General features: G+C 47.6%; 1 protein-coding gene across 1 annotated transcript; it reads right to left on the reverse strand.

Moving 5' to 3' along the window:
• Positions 1 to 938: 938 nt before the first annotated feature.
• Positions 939 to 21883, reverse strand: LOC125941304 (zinc finger protein 84-like). The gene is made up of 4 exons (XM_049658299.1): positions 21760 to 21883; positions 15917 to 16350; positions 6367 to 6487; positions 939 to 1831 (listed from the first exon to the last, which is right to left on the reverse strand). Exons 1-4 carry the CDS (start codon positions 21852 to 21854, stop codon positions 1174 to 1176), a joined length of 1308 nt encoding a protein of 435 aa, XP_049514256.1. The 5' UTR covers positions 21855 to 21883; the 3' UTR covers positions 939 to 1173.
• Positions 21884 to 23234: the final 1351 nt, after the last annotated feature.

Below are 23234 nucleotides of genomic sequence, written 5' to 3' on the forward strand. Positions count from 1 at the left end.
AGCAAGCAAGCCACAGTGCTGGTGGTAGCCACGCGGCTCGAGCTCGTGCTTGCCTGGATTTTGGCTGCTTGTCGCCTGCCGCTTCTTGACGCTCGCCGGACGCCGCAGTCGATATTAGCCGCGACATTAGCCGCGAAAACACAGGGAGGGCGGACTCTGCCCCGCGGCTGATGGCTTTCAAGATACAGCCGCGCGGGCGTGCGCTCGCGGCTCAGAACGCGCCCCTCCCCTCCACGCGGAGACTTCCGGCAGGGCGGGAGCGCAGCCGCAGCAAGGCGTATTCCCTCCAGCTCCCTACCCTCTCTCCTTAGCGTTGTGCGCGAATGGAAGACTAGCTTCCTTCGCACTTCCCAGCTTTGCGTGTGCGGGCCGCGATTGCCGGCTCACCGTCGCATGCTTTCACTCGCACATGGAGCGTACGGCGCGCGGCGACGCTTGTATCGCCCGTGGACTGACTTTATACGGAACTTCACGGCGACGTCGACGCCGACAGCGGAATTAGGCTTATAGTTTCCTCATAATTGCTACAGCAGTAAAATAATAATAATAGTAAGCTTTTCATATACATTAGCGATTGTATTGCACTTTCTCTGGTATTCTTCAACAGCTTGAAAACATCAGCTGCTGCCGCGTTTCACAAGCAGGAGGAGACGTGATTTCAGAAAAATATGTGGGCACACCTACAACCATAAGGCAGGTCCACCCGCATGTGGGAATATCTTATGCCAACTAAATACCTAACGTGTTTTTTTTTTCTTCGTATAACCATGAGTTCATTATCACAGACTTGCTCCGGATTCTGCTGCTACTGAAGGACGCCACCGTGCGGTACAAGGTGGTTACTTTCGCATGATCAATAGTTTTTTCTATTGCATACCCCATTTGCATGTGGTATGCAATTATACATGCACAAATATTTATTGTTTCGTTTCTCCATTTACGGTCGATATCATACGCCTTCCTCGTGAAAACAGAATCTCTAGCACAAGTCGCGCAGCGATATAGATTTCTTATACAATGGTTTATTTCCAGCACATACTTCAGTTTGCAACAATGTGAGTGTTGTCTCGGAAGTCCACTTTCTAGCCAAATGCTTTTTAAAAGGACACATGCATTTGGTCAATCGCACGGACTCACAAACGGGGAAGGCGTGCCTAAGGTGTCGCACTTTAGTCATGGCTTCTTACCGTCGTGAACTAGGCGCAAATGACTCACGAGTGTAGTGCGCCGCTTGAAACCTTTTTGACACATGTCGCACCGGTGAGGCCTATCACTCGAGTGAGTGACCAGGTGACTTTGCAGCTGGTTCCTTCCCGTGAAATCGGCCGGACACAGGTGGCACTTGTAGGGTCTCTTGGCCGTGTGATTACGTCCGTGTGCCAGAAACTTCCCTCCGACGGTGAACTTCATCCCGCACAGAAGGCACTCGTACGGTGCCTTGCGCTTGTGGGTCGCGATGTGCACCGTCAGCACGTATCTGCTGGCGAACGTCGCCGGGCACAAGGTGCAGGCGTAGGGCCTCTCGCCCGTGTGCCGCCGCGTGTGGGTCGTCAGTAAGCCTTTCCGAGTGAATGTCTGGCCGCAGACCTTGCACCTCCAGGGTTTTTCGCCCGTGTGAGTGCGCGCGTGGCGTTCCATGTTTTCTTTCCGAACGAACTTCCGCCCGCAGACTTGGCACGAATGCGGCTTTTCGCCCGTGTGCGTGTGCTCATGCCTGCGCATGGCACTCAAGGTGCCGAGTACCTTTTCGCACACGGCGCACTGGTGTCGCTTGATCTTGGAGTTCCTGCTTTGCAGCTGCGCTCCGCTGGCTTTTATTCCTTTGGGTGACCTGCATAGCGGAAATGCAAGAGGGTTTATTGAATAGCTCTACAATAATGCAGATATGGGTGCGAAGATATCCGACAAATATTAAAAAATGGCTTCAGGAGGTCGCTGCTCTTTTACGCATATTCGTGTAAAGTGTGGTACAGCACTATTTATGTATTAAAGCGAGCGCCAAGGTTATCTTTAAAGTAATCTTTGAAAGCAATGGTATTTCAGTATTTAGGACAGATAGGTTAAAATCATAACCTTATGCCAGGAAACCTTTTATACCAATCAATTTCAAGTGTACAAAAATGAATTATGCAATGGTAGACCATGGGCGCTACAACGTAAAGCTTCAAACTTTCGATTACAATTCTGAAATCAGCCCTCCACGATTGGCTAGAACATTTTCCGGCCACCCCTAACTTCGCCTGCCTGTCACGCGACTTCACGAAAACCGCGATCGCTCCCCGTCTGATATGACCTGTAAATACTGATTATGCATGTTTAAACCGAACAAAAGAAAAATAGTGATTCCTGATTCGACGCCGTTTCGCCATTAGTCCTCTACTATTGGCGAAAAGTTTTCGGGCAACGCCCAATTCGCCTGTTTGTCACGCGACGTTACAAAACCGCGAAAACTTACCGCGTCAAAGTGACGCGCGTGCGTTAAAGATGCATTAATAATCAGAACAATACAGAATTTTTTTTCTGTATAGCCAGATATTGCTCCGTTCCGAAATTACAAAAAGATGGCTGGCTCCCGATTGCTCAGGCACTGGCTACTGGCACCTGCCGGCGAGCATGAGTTTCTTTGCGCATAATAAACATGTCTGCGTGGAGTTTAAACGTTATTGAGTCCTTTTCAGTACGTATACGACTTCGCTCTGCCAACTCTTCCTTGCTGAGGATCCGCTTTAGCGGCATTCTTAACCTTCCGTTGCATAGCCACCGCGATTTTCGGCCAGCCACCGCAAGCTAAGGGGAAGCGGAACAATCGGATACGCCGGCATCACCCTCTTCATAGCCCCCAGGGCAATTCCCGCAGCGCGGCCTTGCACGGAGGGAGACCTCGCTCCTGTTCCGGCTGAGGTTTGGCTGCTGCTGGACGGCAGCATAAGGCCACCGGCTTGGACTCACCGCCTCGCCTGCCCGGCGCACAACCAAACCCGTGGACTGCTCCTACAGGAGTTCCGCCGCCTCGGACTTCCTACCGCGTGACAGGAGGACATCCTATTCCCCCACCGAAAGTACCTCTAGGCCCTGCTCAATGTAGTTGAGCACCTTGATGCGTAAGGGTTCTCAGCAGCTCTCTAACACCCCCAGAACGCATGGATAGCCGCCAGGTTATCGTTCAGCATCTCGCATCAACGATAACTAAGCCGCGAAAACACAGCGCGCGGCGGACTCTGTACTCGTCACAGATGGCTCTCAAGAAAGAGCAGCCCGGGCGGGCGGGCACGCGTGGCCACCCGGGCCCGTCCCCCCTCCCTAACCTTCCCCCGGAGACTTACACGCGACGGAAGTCGGCACGCTTCCTCCCCGCTTTCTTCCCTTACATGCGCGAGATTTAGCCGCGGTCGCCGGCTCACCCTCGCAGGTTTTCACACGCAAATACAGCATACGGCTCGCGGCGACGATTTCATCGCCCTTAGAATTTAACTGAACCTCACGGCGACGCCGACGGCAGAAATGCGCCCTGGAGTGTCCATACTATAGTTTCCGGATGCGCAACTTACTGAGTCTGCGGAAGTGTACAAGACGCCGCATCACCAACGTGAATTTATAGTCAATCACTAAACTTTCGGACTGAATCAAGTAAGCGTTACATATCTCAGCAACTTGTCACCATAAGCAAAAAAAAAAAAACAGTAGAAGTCTAAGCTTTTCGCTCGTGTTAGTACAAGCTCGAAATGCAAATACAAAGGTGCAGAGATAGTCAGCCTTCTTTTTTCAGATCTGGCATTATGTAAATCTTTCCAGCACTTATATTCGTAACACTGTTTAAGCTTTCGCTGGGTTTGCCAGATTTTAACTAGGTACAGAGATACCTCCATAACATCAGCCTTGAATGACTCCGAAATGCAAATTCAGAAAAAAGTTTCTCCTCACTGTTTGGGTTCTAACCAGGACACGAAGGCTCTGACGCGGGCCCCAGAGCACTCCACTCCACGATAGGATTGCACTACTCGCAGGAAGAACATGCAGTAAAACCACACGTTTATGGTTCAGACAGCGGCTGCAACCGATTACAATACGACTAAAATCGGGAAGTACCACAGTCTACAAGTCGGATCGATGCTGTGATAAGCCGGGAAGACGCGGATGGCGAATCTCGACAAGCGACGCGCGCCGAAGACACACGGTGACCGCACGGGTGTCTTAAGAGCAATTTGGTGTTCTGCGACTGAAATTGATTCGCAACTAGGCTGCGCAAGGGCACGTGTCCTTTGCATTGGTGGTGAATGTCTGTCCGCGTATAAGAAATACACACATAAACACACACACACACACAAACACACACACACACACACACATATATATATATATATATATATATATATATATATATATTGGCCAATCCTGGCTGGGAGCTTGCCACTGTCGTTGAAAAGGAAAGTATACAATCATTGTATTCTACCGGTGTTAACATGGGAGGCAGAATCTTTGAGGTTAACAAAGAAGCTCGAAACCAAGTTAAGGACCACACAAAGAGCAATGGAACGAAAAATGTTGGGCCTAATGTTAACAGACAGGAAGAGAGCGGTGGGGATCACAGAGCAAACGGAGATAGGAGATATTATAATTGATATTAAGAGGAAAAAATGGAGCTGGGCAGGCAATGCAATGCGTAGGATGGATAATTGGTGGACCATTAGAGTTGCAGAATGGATACCAAGAGAAGGGATGTGCAGTCGAGGACGACAGAAAACTAGGGGACGTGATGAAGTTAAGAAATTGTCAGTTGTCCCGTTTGTACGTTTGTATGCTCGGCACCACAATTCAATGCATGCACGGCTCAACAACGTCAACAAAAGTAACCTGCAAACAAAAAAGGCACAATAACAGTCCGTTTATTATGCGGTCGACCACAGCTAGACCAAACAAGCAAGTGTCTAACTGGTATAATGGGAGATCATGCATTGCCGTCTGAAGGCAACACATGGGCATGTTGTTTTTATCAACGCCATTACCACTGCAACCTAAAATTTCACGACGGTAAAGGTATGGAAAAAATGCAAGGAGACAAACTGATGCAGAACGCATGGCCATGCAGGGCAGCGCAAAATCTTGCATGAGTGTACCGTTAATTCTACAAGGGGAAGAGGAAAAGTTTGCCTGCCCAAGACCAGTTTGTCAGCCTAAGTAACGAACGCTTATCTTGCCAAGAGAAACCTGCAAGGCATTACTCCTTTTGGGATGTATTCACTGTCAGAACGGATATGAAACACTCATTTGCTATCCTGTGGTGTCATTTTTCTTCCCTATATTAGTGCATTCAACAAACTCAGGCAAGCGCAAGCCTCGCGCAGTGCAAACATCGAGTACGTACCGTGGAATCTGTGGAATTGTAGGTGAATCTGAATTTACGGAACCAACACTCTTGGCATTCGATACTGGTATAACAAAGAGTGTGTTAGATGAGGTCAAGCACATGATCTGAATCAATACCCGATATCAGTGGTGTGATGACCTGGCTATACCGTGGTCTGAAAACTGAAACAGATGTCACTGTTTCGCGCGAAAGGCGAAGCATCGATTGCGATAGCACATTATAGACAACTTTTCCAACTAAGGAGAGTAGTTTTATCGGCCGTATAAAGTTACAAACATTCGCCAACTAAATTTGCAAGCGCGGTGTAACGCGTGCAAGGGTAAACATGAACACATCTCGCTCGATGACCGCGGAAACTCGCTGTCAACATGTTGAGTGAGGAGGCGTGGCTGCAGCAGCGAGGGAATCGACCCTCGTGCCGGCTCTCGCTTCAACGCGAACTAAACGTCGAAAGCACAGCGCATACGAAGCTACCAGCACTAGTTGCACTTTGGTCACATCGCAGATCGCTTTGAAGATGAGGCCCGCGGGGCACGCACTTTTTCCACGTCGCCGATCGCTTTCAAGATACGGCGCCCGCGCGGCCGCTGCCGGAGAAAAACTCCCCCCCTCATGTCTGGCGCGCGACAGAAGCGTGTTTCCGCCCCGCCTTGCTCTCTCGAGCGCGCGAGATTGAGCAGGGAACCGTCTGCTAACCCTCGCAAGCTTTCACTCGCACAAACAGCGTACCACCGGCACGCGGCGACGATGTTACCGTGTTTGGACTTTATACGTAACCTCACAGCAACGTCCTCGGCCACGGAAGAAATGTGCGTGGAGCGTCTATATAATTGCTATCGCGATAAAAGATAATCTCTTCGGAAGACTGCATTGTAGGAGGTAACCCGTACTTGTTCATAACATAAACTTAATCTACGTAACAAAATGAATATAGAGTCGCATTTCCTGGATAAATTTTTCCCCATATTTCGACGGCAATCTTGAAACCTACAATGCCTCACCTTTTACCACGAAGGGGCGTGGTCGAGCCTTTTGAAGGTCCAGCACGACACTTATCAGACGCTCCGCTGCTGCTGCTGCTACTGCTGCTGCTGTCCGAGTCCATTGCCCCCTCTCTCCGTGCTGCACGAACAACCACGTCAGGACGTGCAAGTCAAACGGCACTCTATTATTACCCTTAATGCGAACATAACAAGTACTAAAGAATATTTTCCGACTATGTACAGCAGCGTTTTGCTCGTAGGACTGTTGTTGGTGCGAATTGCGTTGTAGCTGTTGCGCACGGGTTGGGAACTGAGAAAACGCGCTTGCGTCTGGGGCGCATCTTCGACTTCTTCTTGGCGGGCGCGCAATTACGTAACTTGTCTTACCGATGTGCCATCCATGATTGGTCATTGTTCATGCGATCGCCTCGTAATTACGCCGATCGCTATAATTATTGTTTCGCGCTAAGACACCGACCAATCAGGAAAGGCTCCTGTGTTTGAGAACTCTTGTTAAGAACACAGACCAGTCCGCAAATCTCGATGGTCCAAAGATATGCGCTAGTATGGGTAAAGCTAGAGTACATTTTTTGTGCTGGTATATTTGTGTGTGTTCTTTCATGGCCTTATGCCAGAACCAAAAACGGCCAGCACATGACGCAGGGGTCCGAAATTGTTTTGCCAAAACTGGTGGTCCAACTCAGTGCTTGCTCCATGCAGCGATGACAAAATATTTTCCTCACCACAAGAAAGGTGCCCGCTTCATGCGCGTTTGTTGGATTTTTTTTTAACTTTACAGGCGGAAGTAAGAAAATTATTTTTAAAAAACGGGGTAGCTTGCACTAGTGGCGCAAGGCTAAAGACACAGCTGAGCTGATCCGTTCCTAGCTGGTCCTGCCTTAGTGATGCTAAGTTATATGAAGTGTAATTCGTGGTCCGTAGCCTCGGGGAACGCCTCGCGAAGCACTTGTAGTTCGAACACACGTAGGGGAAGTGGACCGAAAGCTATGCACAGTGTACGGGCGGCGCGCAGCAGACGACACGCCGGGATGAAGTCGCGGCGCATGCGTAGTAGCGCGCAGCTGGTGGGAGCTTCGCCGAGCAGCTGACAGAGGCGCCTGCTGCAGTCACGGACACCGTGAGCGTTCGGCGCTAATGCGGGGAAGCGCCGATGGCATGCTACAATTTCTTTCTCTCTCATTTTCTCTCTCTCAAGCATAGAGCGCGTCGCCCGCACTCTCATTTTCTCTCTCCCGAACTCCCGAGTTGATGGGAACGTGGGTGAGCCGCCGACAGAAGCACCTGCACTCACGCCTGCTGCACCTATCTTATGATGCGCGCTTCCCCATTTTTATATGATTTTTAATGTTCGGGGCACAAAAAAAAAAAAAAGCAGTCACGGACACCGCGAGCGTTCGGCGCTAATGTGGGGAAGCGCGGATAGCGTCCTACAATTTGTTTCTCTCATTTTTTCTCTCCCGAGCATCCTCTCCCCAGCATAGCGCGCGACGCTAGGCAACGCAGTGGCAGGCGGCACAAATTACGGCTGGTTTAAACAGCTCCGCTGTTAAAATTGACCGACGATTACGACACTCGCTAATTCGCATTTTGAGCGCACCTGTTTAGGGGTTTTTAATTCTTGATAAATTGTGGCAAAGTATTTGATTCTGAATGACAACGTCCTCAGGGCGGCCTCGCTGAGCCTCTGCTCGGACGGAACATTTAGCAGCAGCGGCAGACGAAGCATTTCCACCTGTTGCGCAGCTCATTGTTCCGAAAGAAAGCGTGAACATGGCAACGGATAGCTCGCGCGGAGCGCATTCTGTAGCGCAGGCGACGCAGGTGAATTAGCGCATGCACAGTGGGTCCGAAGCTCATGGCAGCGCTTTGCTTCCATGTATGGTATCAGTGGAGCAACCTTCGGTTTGCAACTGACATTGTCCTATTCAGCAACAATGGGGACGAATTACAGCAAATGATTGAGGACCTTAATCGAGAGAGTGTAAGAATTGGGTTGAAGATGAATATGCAGAAGACAAAGATAATGTTCAATAGCCTGGCAAGGGAACAAGAATTCAGGATCGCCAGTCAGCCTCTAGAGTCTGTAAAGGAGTACGTTTATCTAGGTCAATTACTCACAGGGGACCCTGATCACGAGAAAGAAATTTACAGAAGCATAAAACTGGGTTGGAGTGCATACGGCAGGCATTGCCAAATCCTGACTGGGAGCTTACCACTGTCGTTGAAAAGAAAAGTGTACAATCATTGCATTCTACCGGTGCTAACATATGGGGCAGAAACTTGGAGGTTAGCAAAGAAGCTCGAGAACAAGTTAAGGACCGCACAAAGAGCGATGGAACGAATATTATTAGGAGTAACGTTAAGAGACAGGAAGAGAGCGCTGTGGATCAGAGAGCAGACGGGGATAGCCGATATCTAGTTGACATTAAGCGGAAGAAATGGAGCTGGGCAGGCCATGTAATGCGTAGGATGGATAACCGGTGGACCATTAGAGCTACAGAATGGATACCAAGAGAAGGGAAGCGCAGTAGAGGTCGGCAGAAAACCAGGTGGGGTGATGAAGTTAGGAAATTTGCAGGCGCAAGTTGGAATACGCTAGCGCAAGACAGGGGCACTTGGAGATCGCAGGGAGAGGCCTTCGTCCTAATATATAGGCTGATGATGAAGATGATGATGATGATGATGATGATGATGGTATCAGTGGACGCGCTCGCCGCATGCCTAGTCGCCGCCGTTGAGCATGTCTCGTGCGGCATTCCGCCTTCCTGCTCACGCTTTCGCCATACTCTCCTCCTCCGCTTACCTCCTCGCGCTCTCTTCACTGTTGCCTTCCTTCATCCTTCTCTCTGCTCATTCTCTCGGTTACGCCAAGGGACGCCGACGCTCAACGTAGGAACGCGCGCCTAAGAGCTCCGCTCTAATACTGAAATAATCAATGAAATGGGTGTTTTGGCAAACAGACAACGAGTTTGAATTCTTTGTACTGCTGCACACAAAAGCTTGGACAAAGCACATTGTACAGAAAAGGAAATTGCCGTGAGGGATAGAATAATATAAGTAGAGGAACAAACAAGACAACAAAAGCGATGAGGTGGGCTTGAGAGCAAGTTAGTCATATTTGATCGTCCACAATTTTACAGAAGACAGAAACTACAGTGTGAGCTATCTCATTTCGGTTGGTATACATAGCGCATGGTTATATCCTTTTTTGTTTTTCGTTTGTGTATTTAGTTATTTTTGTGCAGGCATAGGACAGTAACTAATGCAACAAAATCATGCCGGGCAGATCTTTGCGGTACCTGCAGTTCTATGTGATTATGAGCATAGGGCAATATGTATAGTACCGTCAACCACATTAAATACAAGCAACAGGTAATACATAACATGTTTTCGCTGAAGAGTTGTAAGCTGAAATACATTTAAAAGAGCTGAACTACGGTAGTAAATATGGCAGAAATGGTGCCAGAAGACACATAAATTTCTCCAAGGCTGAATCAATGAGGCGGAAATCAGATTTGCACAATTCAGCCCCTGAGGCGCACTCTTACTAGCGGAAGGAAGGTAGTAGTACCATCAACCTTCACAACGACTGCCGGAGTACAGAAAGTCATCCGCTATTCGACGCATAGTGCCGTGAGTGTGACTGGCACGTTGTTCTACCCGTATAATGCGCGGAGGAAAACATGACGTTTAGTCAAAATATATTCATTGATTGGCGGATATTGTTTTTCTTTTTTTGGTGCAAGGGTCAGATATGGCCAAAGCGCGCCAGAGTCAAAATACATGCCAAGGTATTTAACTACATCAAACCAAGACAGTACAGCGCCTCGAGAGATGCGTAAATATTACGCGTGGTGTATTGTCCACGTATAGTTCACTATCCCAGTTTCAACGCATTTAAAGGGGCCCTGAACCACCCCTTGGGCTTGGTGAAATAACATAGCCCGCGTGTAGCACACGCTGCTTGTGAACATCTCAGCCAAGTTTTCCTGTCGTACCTGGTGCATGCAGCTCGCAAATGGAGCGCGAAGTCACTTTTCTTGCAAATGCTCTCGTTTCGACAAAACCCATGATCCTCGCTCTTTTCTGGGTGCTTTATTTCGTAATAATACGTTGGTTTCGACGGGAATTCAGGGCGCAGGCTCCTTTCCCAAGCGCTACACCCCTGAAGAAAGCCGAACGCCAGGCCGGGGCACGCTTGTACCCATTTGAACCAGTGGGTGCCCGTCGGCGGTAACGTTAACATATGCGGCTGCTATTGGTTGCTGCGGTCGGCTACACCACGGCCGCCGTGGGGTGCCGCCACGAGTCCACTAGCTAAGCGCACTGCGGCTAGCTGAGGACAACCGAGTTTGGGTTACGCTTAGCGCGGCGTAGGCATCAAAATCGCAACCGTGGCGTCTACGTTATCATCTAAAATGAAATTTGAAATGTGCGCCACGGTGACATTTCGTGACATTTTTTTTCTCTTTGTCTCTTTTTTCTTCTTTGTAAGAAAGGGAGGGAAAATGCCAAAATAAAGTTGAAGTTGAAGTTGAAGGGGGAGCGTTGTGGCCACGCCCCCCTCCTGTGTAGCCTTCGCATTGCAAGGCATTGAAGGAGGAAGGGGAGCACAGCGGAGCCCGTGTTTGATTTGCAATAAGTGCTCTTCTGCTGAATGCATCGAAGTACTTTTTTGCGGGAAAGTATTTCTGAAATAGCCTATTTTTATTTTAAATGCCTTTCTCCACTTCGATAAAGAGTGATTCAGGGCCCCTTTAAACGTAACTTAATTTATCACTACACATGCATGCAATGAAAAAAAAAGGTCTTATGGGCCACAGCCACTAAAGTATATCAAATGGAAAGAACACAGAAACACTTAGGAGTTTGAAGTGCAGGTATGTGCATTAGATGCGAACAAATGAAATGTTTAGAGGTGAAACCCACGATCCGGGCTGCGTATATTGAAAATCTAGATGGCACAGCGCCTTAGCAACCGCGGTTGAACGCGATTGGCTGTATGTAGCTAGTGTAACGTCCAAGTGCGATGACATCACTGCCACGCACCGTATGCTGTATGCGCGAGTGATAGCGTGCGAGGGTGAGCCGGCTATGGCGGCTCAATCTCCCTCGCGCAAGGGAGGAAGGGCGCCGTCCTCCATCGCGCGCAAGGCTCCGGTCGTACACTTGTATAGTAACGGGACGTTAACGTTTTCATTATTTTTTTTCTCAGGCATAAAAGGAACGCCCAAGTTACGTTCGGCGCTGACGCAGTTACCACGCGTGTCATAAACAGGTACCAGGTAAGTAGGAGAGCGCGCCCGCGTGGAGGGTGTCAAAGGCCAGAACGAAACCGCCAGTTCCCATTCGAAAAAATAAATTCTCGGATGTTTTAGGCTCCAAACCCACGATCTGATCATGAGGCGCACTATAGAGGGGGACTTCTAGAATAATTTTGGCCTCCTGGGCATCTTTACCGTGCACATAAATCTATGTACAGGAGTATTATCTCATTTCTGTCCCATCGAAATGCGGCCGCCGCTGTCGAGATGGAACCTGCGACCTCGCTCAGCACCGCAACGTCATTAGCGACTGGTCCACCGTGGCAGATCAGATTGCCTTCAAGCTCAATGTGGTTGAGGGCCCTTTTCAGCTGAATTTCCTCGATAGACCGAATCGCAGGGCGCCTTAACAAAGTAATGCTACGTGCCTCAGTGACAGGGAATCACGACGCAGGCTCAGCGGCCATGGTGCGATTCGATGCAGCTGAGTGACAGTGCTCGTCAGCAGATTGACAAAACATATAAATTATCCATTTTAAGATAGAGTGACCCGAGGAGAGGGGGCGGGGGTTGGAGCGACATAAAGGGCAATGCCTTTCCCGATGCAGTATCAGGAGACGAGAAAAAAAAACAACTCATTACTGGATGCACGGTACTCAATATTCAACAACTAGGCTGCTCCTTTTAAACGGCCGGCATTCAGCTGCGTCAATGCTGGTTATTTAAGAAGCTTGTAGAATGTTCTCACCTCGATTCTGGTCCCAAGGCTGTCCGGCGGCCGACGACCAATATCGTAGAATGATGTCGATGGAGATGAATTGTGAGTGTTGAAGAAAGAGCTCGCGCAACGCGGACAGCTCTTCCTTCTTCTTCATCTCCCGGCAGCTTTATCTTCATGCGAGCCATGATAAAGGATCATCATCATCTTCTTCTTCATGGTAGCTGCACAAAGCCGCCCAATTTTCTATCTTAATACACTGACTGCACAATCAGCCCCTCAGTTCGGGGTTTTTCAGGACGCTGAACAGGCTAATCTATGAATGTGCGACATTCTGAACATGTTCGTTTTCCTTGTTTGCACAATTTGATATTTTTTACCCGATGAGATGAGGAGCATGTACTAGGTGCACTACTTAGGACGTTCATGCAGACTGGACAATCTTAAAATGGCAGCTGTAAAAGTGTATACCTTGAGTCGCTGCAGTTTAGCATGTTGCACATCCACACTGCGGTTTTAAGCAGTTATGCAGCCATACATCGAGACAGTGATAGCCTTTCAAGTGGACCGTGATTACAATCCTTGTTAGATGGAAAATAAAAATTAGCCCGCTGAGGAGCACTTTCTTATATTACTGATTTTTATGTATCAAATGTTATCGTTCTAGGCTACTGGGCCAGAATTGCTTGTAATCGAAAATAATGCCTGCTGCCGCCTTTGCTGATTTACTGCTGGCCGTCAATATTTTGTCCCGCTGGACGATTGGGTTATATCAACTTTACGACAGCATAAAGCCATGCTTATTTTCCTGAATCATTAAATATTGACATCTACTGCATGATCTTGTAGCTAACTCTTGTGGAACCACTTGCAGCGTCGGAAACCCGCGCGGCCGTTCCACTTTGGGCATCGCGTGTATTTACTGTTGCAGCTAATCCAAGTGCATGTGTACTTCTTGAGGTTAGATACTCCAAAGCAAACCACATGCTCGTAATTACGCAAATGGAAAGCATTTAGCAGTAGTTGTCTCTAATCAGTCACGCGTATTATTTTTACCTCTATCTATCTATCTATCTATCTATCTATCTATCTATCTATCTATCTATCTATCTATCTATATGTCTGTCTACCTAGCCTCTTCACGCCGACCCATGCAGTAGCCAGGTGCTGTCTACTTGCTTGGGTCACTAGGTGTGGCCTCCTGGTCGTGATGATGACGTGGTCACTCTATCGACGTCATTCCAGCTTCGTGATCTTACTCTCGCCATGCCGTCGTACTCACGCCTTCTGTTCCGACTAAGTGGATCAAGTTGTCTGATAGCTTGGTCCACCAGGTATGGGCTCGTGGTCGTGATGCAGTCCCGGTCGTTGCATCGTTGCCATTCCATTTTCGCATCCGACTCTCGTCATGCCATCATCGCCACGTCATCGACGTCATACAGTCGTCATGCATTCCTTGTCACACGGCCATCGTGATGCCGTCGGTATCTTTGAATGCTGTTGTTTTATCATCGTCATCACTTCCCTATCGTCATCCCGTTGTTGCCATGCCGTGGTCGTCATAGTGCATTCGTCGTTCAGTCGATGGCAACCTATATCATCCCATCGTAATTATACTGTCGACATCCAATCGTTACCACACCGCCCTTCTCATGTGGTCATTGTCAGACCATCGTCTGGCTCCTGTGGTCGGGTCATCGGCGTCATTTCAGCTTTATTTCCGCCGTCGCATTGATCCGCTTGTCGTAATACCATCGTTGTCAAGCCATCGGCGTCATACAGTCATCGTCATCTTATTGTCCTCATGTTGCCATCGTCACGCTGTTATCTTTACACCATCGTCATAATTTAAGAATCGACAGCGAGCTTGGCGCAATATGTGCCACACAAGTATCACAGGGACTAATTGCAATGTGTGCGCACTTGGTTCCGAACTTGTCTGAAGACACTGCAACGAAATGTATCGGGCAAAACATTCCGTTGGCGCTTAGGCACGAAGCATCCATCATGGTAGGCGACTTCAATCAAAATGCAACAAGTTTTACAAAGTTTCTCACATCAATGCAAAACATCTTCAGGTTTCATTTGTCCGCTTCCCGACAGGCTACTACAAAATCGCGTGGGACTTGTATTCATTTGGCATTTCATGTCCATGCGCGCGATCAAGGATGTTAAGTACGTCTCCTGGTAATACAGTGATCACAAAGCAATGGTACTGTCTGTGGATCCTGTGCCTCCACAGCGGAAACCCGGCGACGCGAATAGGCGAGGAGGACCGTTTCGCCACGACGCCGAGTGTACGTCTCCTGGTAATGCAGTGATCACATGGTACATCCTGACATTTGGACGTCAGACATGTACCCTTCTGACGACGACATCTGTATCTTAGATGACTTGGCAACGCCAAATTGCCCATTTCAGTGTGATCAACCACACGACTAACAAGACGTCGTCTTAAGTGTAGTCTACAGGGGTGTTTTTTTTTTTAACTGCACCAATTTTTAAAATTACAAAAATATAAATCTTGGTCACGTTATGTTTACCATTCGAGTGTACGGATTGGCGGCCTCTAGATACAGAGCAATTTCCGCACTTACGTGCGTAATTAGCAAAGTTATGGTAATTAACTTTCTAATTATCAACAATAGGTGGATACAGCAAATGAGTACTTTGTGGCCCATCCTCGACACTACCTATCCCAACGAACAAATTTTGAATAGCGGAGTTCATGTGGGAGCTACGCGAACAATTAGTTCCTTTGGCAGGCTCCTTGAAACCGACACTGGCCGCAAAAAGAGCGTCTGTGATGTCGATGTCGCCGCCTCGCGTGTGGGCATATCTTATGCCAGCGAAATCATTTAATTTTAAATGTTTTTACAACGTATGCCAGGAATTGTACATCCCAGACTTGCTCCGGATTCTGCAGCTAACGAAGGACACCACCGTGCGCTACAAGCAGGTTACTTTCGCACGATCGATTGTTTTTATTTTTCGTATTTTGTGGTACGCAAATATGTGACAAAGAAAAAAAATGGCAGTGAAGATACGTCAATGTGTTTTTGAAGGCATACATACAAAAGCATTTATTATATTTTGTTTCGTAATTTCCGATCTATATCGTATGCTCTGCTCCCGACAACAGCATCTCTCGCACAAGTCGAGCAGGGATATCAATTTCTTATGCAAGGTTGAATTGCCAGCACATTTATTAGTTCGCAACAACGTCAGTGTTGTACGGGAACTACTTTTCTGGCCAAACGCTTTTAAACGGGCAGATGCAGTTGGTCACTCGCACGGACTCACAAATGGGGAAGGCACTGCTCAAGGTCTCACACTTCAGTCAAGGCTTCTTACCATCGTGAACTAGACGCAAATGATTCATAAGCGTACTGCGCCGCTTGAACCCTCTTTGACATATGTCGCACTGGTGAGGCTTCTCGCTCGAGTGAGTGACCAGGTGACTTCGCAGCTGGTACTTTCCCGTGAAGTCGGCCGGACACAGGTGGCACTTGTAGGGTCTCTTGGCCGTGTGATTGCGTCCGTGTGCCACAAACTTCCCTCTGACGGTGAACTTCATCCCGCACAGGAGGCACTCGTACGGTGCCTTGCGCTTGTGGGTCGCGATGTGCACCGTCAGCGCATATCTGCTGGCGAACGTGGCCGGACACAAGGTGCAGGCGTACGGGCCTCTCGCCCGTGTGTCTCCGCGTGTGGGTCGTCAGTAAGCCTTTCCGAGTGAACGTCTGGCCGCAGACGCTGCACCTCCAGGGCTTTTCGCCCGTGTGCATGCGAGCGTGGCGCTGCATGTTTTCCTTCCGAATGAACTTCTGGCCGCAGACTTGACACGAATGGGGCTTTTCGCCCGTGTGCGTGCGCAGGTGCCTGCGCATGGCTCGCTTGGTGCCCAGGACTTTTTCGCACACGCCGCACGGGTATCCTTTGATCTTGGAGTTGCCGCTTTCCAACTGCACTCCGCTGGCTTTTGTCCCTTGAGATGACCTGCATGGCGGAAATGCGAGGCCTTTTAGTCGCTAGATTCTACAATAATGCAAAGATGGGTGCAAGATATCAGAAAAAAAATTACAAAAATGGCTTCAGGAGGTCTCTTCTCTTTTACGATTGTTCGTGTAAACTGTGGGCATCATGTACCATTTATGTATTAAAGAGAGGACCAAGGTTACCCTTACATTCATTTTTGAAAACAGTGGCATTTAAGGAGCACTTAAGAGACGTTATAATCACCACCTTATGCGAGGAAACATTTTATATCAATCAGTTTCAAGTGCACAAAAAACAAACAGAAAAAATTATGGAATAGCCGTCCATGCTCTTAGTCGGCCTAGTAAGCAGAAGGTAAACTTCAAAATAGCCTTGCACCATTTGAGGCTAATAATACTAATATATCTTGTCCAAACGATGCGCGCTCAGTGTTTTCAGCTCAAGAACCATATATGCGCATGAACCTGACTTGGCGTTCTTGGAAGAAAGGCAGACAGCGCAGAGTTAAAACAAAAGGATGTAAGCAAGACGCATGACGATTATTGAGTTGCGATGAGGTAGGCCCCAAACGGTGCGAGCTTTTTGCAGAGCGTAGATACAGCTAAGCAATTGAATCTTCAATATTTTGTTTTTCGTTGCAGATTGTGACTCTGGAAATTATCAGTTCTCCTTAACTCCAGAGCTTCAAACTAATATTATGGGCATCCGTATGGTACAGCGCATGCAATCACAAACAAGGTTTCTATACCGTGTACTATGGTTGAAAATGAAGTTCACAACGTTCTGCCTATGCGTCGTATTGTGAACTTGTGATTGACGTTCATTTATGGCTGTCTTCGAGAGCTTGCCCCCTCCCATTGAACCTCGTCACCTTTAAAGAAATTGCAGTTTCGCCCGAAAGGCGAAGCATTGATTACGATAGCAAATTAGCCGACAGCTATACAAACTAAGGTTAGTAGCTTTATCGTTCGTATGTGCTTGTTAACATAGAAATACTAATCAAATTAACAAGCATGGTTTCGCACGAGCTCTAGCAAACATGAACGCATCTCACTTGAATACTGCGGAAACTCGCTGTCGAAACGCTGGAGTGAGGAAGCGCGGCTGCAACAGCGAGCGAATTGACTTTCGCGCTTCCTCTCGCATCAACGCCGAACTAAGGCGCGAAGACACACGCCCGGCCGCCTCTGTACCCGTCGCACATGGCTTTCAAGATACAGCGGCCCGGGCAGGCGCGCGTGGCCGCCCAGGCTTTCCCTCCTCCATACCCTTCCCCGGAGCCTTGGACGCGACGGAAGACGGCGCGCTTCCTTCCCGCTTTCTTCCCTTGGGTGCGCGACATTTAGCCGCGATCACCGTCTCAACCTGGCATGGTTTCAGGCGCACATACACCATGCGGCGCGTGGTGACGATGTTATCGTGCTTGGATGAAGACAGCACACAGGTAATTAATGAAACCGCCACTAGGATGATCTCAGAAGCAGCAGTTGAAGTGGAAGGAAGGCATCAAGCCAACCAGTAGGTAGGCCCTCCAAAGTAACAAAGAACCTAATAAAGAAACGACAGAACATGAAAGTGGCAAACTCGAGAGATCACATTCGCTGAACAGTCAAAACTAATCAACAAGAAGAAAGTAAGGAATATTAGAATATTTAACGTGGAAAGATTTAGGAAGCAGTAAAATATGGACGCAGCACTAAATCAGTGAGAAGAAAACGTGGCATATGACAAGGCGAGATGCACGCACTGAAAGATAAGCAGGGTAATATCATCAGTAATTTCCATGACATAGTAAAAGCTGCGGAAGAATTCTATACTGACCTGCAGTGCCCAGAGCAGCCAAGCTACTCTTATTCGAAGTAGTGGTGAACAGGATACAAGAGGCTCCTTCTATAACTAGCGATGAAGTTAGAAGGGCCTTAAAAGACATGACCAGGGCAATGGCTGCTGGAGAAGATGGAATAACGGTCGATTTAATCCAAGAAGGAAGATATACCATGCTTGAAATGCTTGCGGCCATTTATACAAAGTGCCTCACAACTTCAACTGTACTAGAGTGCTGGAAGAACGCCAACATTATACTAATCCATAAGAAGGGAGACGTTAAAGAAATGAAGAATTATAGACCCATTAGTTGCTTGCAATGTTGCATAAAATATTCACCACGATAATTTCTAATAGAATCAGGGCTACCAATTGTATTCATTCAACGAAGAGAACAGGCAGGCTTCAGGAAGGGATATTCTACGATGGATAACATCCATGTCATCAATCTCTCTATATTACTTTCATAGATTATGAAAATACATTTGATTCAGTAGAGATACCAGCAGTCATACAGGCATTGCGTAATCAAGGAGTACAGCAGGCATACGTGAATATCTTGGCAAATATCTGCAAGGATTGCACAGCAACCTTAGTTCTCCACAAAAAAAGTAGAAAGTTACCTATCAAGAAAAGGGCCAGGCAAGGAGACACAATCTCTCGAATGCTATTCACTGCATGCTTAGAAGAAGTATTGAAGCTCTTAGGCTTAGGAGTGAGGATCAACGGCGAGTATGTCAGCAAGCCTCCACTGTGTTTGTCTGATTTGAACTAGGTGCAGACATGCCACCACAACGTCAGGCATGATGGACTGCGAAATGTAAATTCAGAAAAAAAGCTTCTCCTTATTGTTTCGGTTTGAACCTGGACGTGAAGGCTCAGATGCGGGAGCTCGAGTACGCACTGCACGCGGGCGTTGCGCTGCTGTCAAGATAAACATGCGGTATAACCTGACGTTCGTGGTTCAGACAATGGCTTCAACCGATCAGAGTACAACTAAAATCAGGAGATATGACAGGCTGCAAGTCGGAGTGATGCTGTGATTAGCCTGAAGACACAAACGGCAAATCTCGACAAGCGACGCGCAGAGGATCTAGGTGACAAACGCGACGAAGAGACACGGCGACTGCACGTGTGTCTTAAGAGCTATTTGCCATTCTGCGACTAAAGTGTCCCGCATCGCAACTAGCTTGCGCAAGGGCACGTGACCTTTGCATTGGCGGAGAGAGTCTAGCCTCCTATCACAGTAACATATACATTGCGGTTATATATATATATATATATATATATATATATATATATATATATATATATAGACAGGGTGTTTCAGCGAACGCTTTCAACAATTCTTAAAGGTTGTCGGTGGCAGATAGTACAATTCTAGTTCATGAACTGGTCTACTCGAAGAGGCGGACATCACTTGCACGAAAAGTTGCAATGCATGATCGACTAATCAACAAAAACTCACTAATTAAGTTTTTAACTAATTATCTAATGGCCCATATTGCAATTTACAAATTGTAGCCGTGGAGTTCGCAAGGAGGATCCACTTGGAACGAATTGTTGGGATGACACCAGTTTCGAGATAATAATTCCCGAACTTAGCGGAGAAATCTAATGGCGTTCCAGTTAGGTTCTTAACAAAACGTCGCTTTATGATTGAAGCACAAAATTAACTGGAACGCCAATGCATTTCTCCGCAAAGTTCGGGAATTAATAGCTGGAAACTGGTCTCATCCTGAGAATTCGTTCCAAGTGGATCCGCCTTGCGAACTCCACGACTACAATTTGTAAATTGCAATATGGGCCAATAGTTAAACAATTAACAATTAATTAGTTAACCTAATTAATAATTAGTTAAACTTAATTTGTCAATTTTTGGTAATCATGGAATTATGCATTTCAATTTCTTTTGCAAGTAATGTCCGCCTCTTCGAGTAGACCAGCTCATGAACTAGAATTGTGCTATCTGCCACAGGCAACCTTTAAGAATTTTTGAAAGTGTTCACTGAAACAGCCTGTAAATATATAAGGCTGAATTACAACTGGCGATGCTCCTGGAACATCAATGCGGTAGCAGCTCACAGCACGAGCTCTCTCGCAATCACCGCGCGGCCGTCGTCTTCGTCTTCTCCAAGGTGTGTGTGTGTGTGCGAGAGAGAGAAAGAGAGCGGGAGAACCTGAAAGTTGGGCTGGAAACAAAAAAGCCGCAGTTTCTCCCGAAAGGCGATGCGTCGATTGCGATAGAAAATTCATAGACAGCTATATGAAGTAAGGTAGTAGATCGGCCGTGTAAACTTCGAAATATTGAGCGTGTGCAGCATGTTCGTCAAAGAGCAAGGACACCGGCGTCTTGTTTTCGCCCGGCGCGATGGCCAATTAGTGCGTAAGCGGCGCCAAGTCCGCGCCATTGTCATAGACTAGCGTATGAGCCACAGTATTCATAGCCGCGGCACACTGCACGGCAGCGTCCGGATCCTGCGAGATCTCTCCCGCTCCTGCTCTCGGCGGCTCATACCCAGATATCTAACGCGGGTATGCGTCACACGTCATTTCTTTCTTACCTTCTTTATTTATTTCTCTCCTTTTTTATTTCCTTCCTTCCTTTTTTCCTTCCTTCTTCATTTTCTTTCTTTCTTGTCCCTGGCTCACACCCGCATAACCAATGCGGGGATGCGCCAAACGTGATTTTATTATCGTTAATCGTGACATAATAACGATCATGGGATGTTATTGATGTCATGACCTATCAGTCACGTTAATCATACGCTTTGACACCTGTGCAAAGGCACAACTGGCGGAAAACAGCCACGCACATGGAACCACCACGCACATGGAGCCATAATGCTGATGATGATAGTTTTTTTCTACAGGCGGACACAATCCTGGGGGAACTAGTCATTAACAGCATCGCTCTAAAAATGACAGAAGAGACAAACTGACGCAGAACACGCGTTCATGCTGGGCAGTGCAAAATCTTGCAATCAGTGTATACTATTAATTCTACTAACGGTAGAGGGAAAGGCTACCAGCGCAAGACGATTATATCAGCCTAAGGAACAAACACTCGCGTGTCAAGAGAAAAGGGACACCGCATTGGCCCTTTTTTTTTTGCTGTATTCCAGTAAAAGCGGATATTAAACACTCATTTGTTACCAAGCGGTGCGTCGCGTGTCTTCTTTCCTATATTAATGCATCCAACAGACTCAGGCAAGCACCATTCTCGCGTAGATCAAACATCGAGTGCGTACCGTGGAGTGTGTGGAATTGTAGCTGAATCTGAATTCACGGAACGAATATCTCTGGCCTTCGATACTGGCATAACGAAGAGTGTGTTAGACTGAGCAGAAGCACACGTTATCAACCAATATACCTTAAACCAGTAGTATCACAACCTGCGTATACCATGGTCGGACAACAACTGTAATAAGATTACCTCTTCGGAAGGCTGCTTTGTGGGAGGCAACCTGTACGTGTTCGTTGCATATACGTTATCGAGGTATCAATCTAAATACGCAGTCGTATTTCCCGGATACATTGTTTCCCCAAATTCCGACGGCAGCCTTGAAACCCACGATGCCTCACCTTTTACCGCCTTTTGAAGGTCCAGCATGACACTTATCCGACGCTCCGCTGCTGCTGCTGCTGCTGCTGTTGCTGCTGCTGCTGTCCGAGTCCATTTCCCCCTGTCTTCGGGCTGCGCGAACGGCTACGTGTGGACGTGTAAGTCAAACGGCAGTCCATTATTAGCATTGATGCGAACGTAACCAGTTTAGAAGCAAGCACTCAACAATGAATTCCAGACTAGGTGCAGGAGCGTTTTCCTTATAGCCTGACTGTTGTTGGTGTGAATTGCATTGCAACGGTTGCGCATGGAGTGGAACTGAGGAAAGAAGCTGGCGTCTGGGTTGTATCTTCGACTTCTTCTTGGTGGGCACGAATTTACTTGTCTTACCAATGTGCCGTCCATGATTTGTCATTGCTGAAGCGATAATCTCGCAATTACGCCGATCTCTATTATTATTGTTTCGCGCTAAGACGCTGAACAATCAGAAAATTCTTCTGCCTAAGATAACTGTTGTTTAGAACACATACGAGAGCGGAAATCTCGATGGTCCAAAGATACGCTAGTTTTCGCCAAGCTAGAGTACATTTTTTTGTGTTTGTGTGTGAGGCTTTCATGGCCTTTCGTCAGAACCACAAGCGGCCAGCACAAGACACTGGTGTCTGAAATCGTTTCGCAAAAACTGGTGGTCCAACTCGGCGCTTGCTCCATGCAGCGATGACAAATTTTTTCCTCGTCCCAAAAAAGGTGCTCACTTCCTGCAAATTTGTTTGATGGAATTATTTTATTAAATTTTAGACGCACATGCACATGCCACCTCTTGCACATGCCACCTCGCTACGCTTTCCTATCCCGCGCAATTGACGTATTTCATTTCGTGTAGCGTACTTTGCATAGCGTGTGCGGCGTCCATAGCATGTAGTCAAAACACGTGTTATCATAGTAACGGGAAGACAGCGCTTTCATTATTTTTTTTTCAGACAAGGAAGAAACTCCTAAGTTACGTTCGCCACTGACGCAGTGCCCACGCGTATCCTAAAGAGGTAGGTACCAGGTAAGTAGGTAGACAAGTAGGTAAGTAGGTAAGGTAAGTAGGAGAGCGCACCCACGTGGAGGGTGGCGAAGGACAGAAACAAACCGCCAGTTCACCTTCGAAAATTAAATTTTGGTGTTTTAGGTGCCAAACCTAAGATCTGATTATAAGACGCCCTGTAGAGGGGGAACTCTAGAATAATTTCGACCACCCAGAATTTTTTACCGTGCACATAAACCTATTGTTACGCGAAGGACGAATCAGTAATACGAGCAACTATTTACAGGTTATATTTACTACAGCGGTTGCAGCGCTGACCGGTTAGATTCAGAGCTCGAGCCCAGTTCGTTCTTCCTCCTCTTTTCTCGAGGGAGTGTTATTGCATTTCTCGCCCATCGAAACGCGGCAGCCACTGCCGGGAACACACCTGTGACCTCGCTCAGCAGCTCCGCGTCATAGCTA

This window comes from Dermacentor silvarum, chromosome 11 (genome assembly GCF_013339745.2).
Source record: "Dermacentor silvarum isolate Dsil-2018 chromosome 11, BIME_Dsil_1.4, whole genome shotgun sequence".
In the NCBI taxonomy this organism is placed as follows: domain Eukaryota; kingdom Metazoa; phylum Arthropoda; class Arachnida; order Ixodida; family Ixodidae; genus Dermacentor; species Dermacentor silvarum.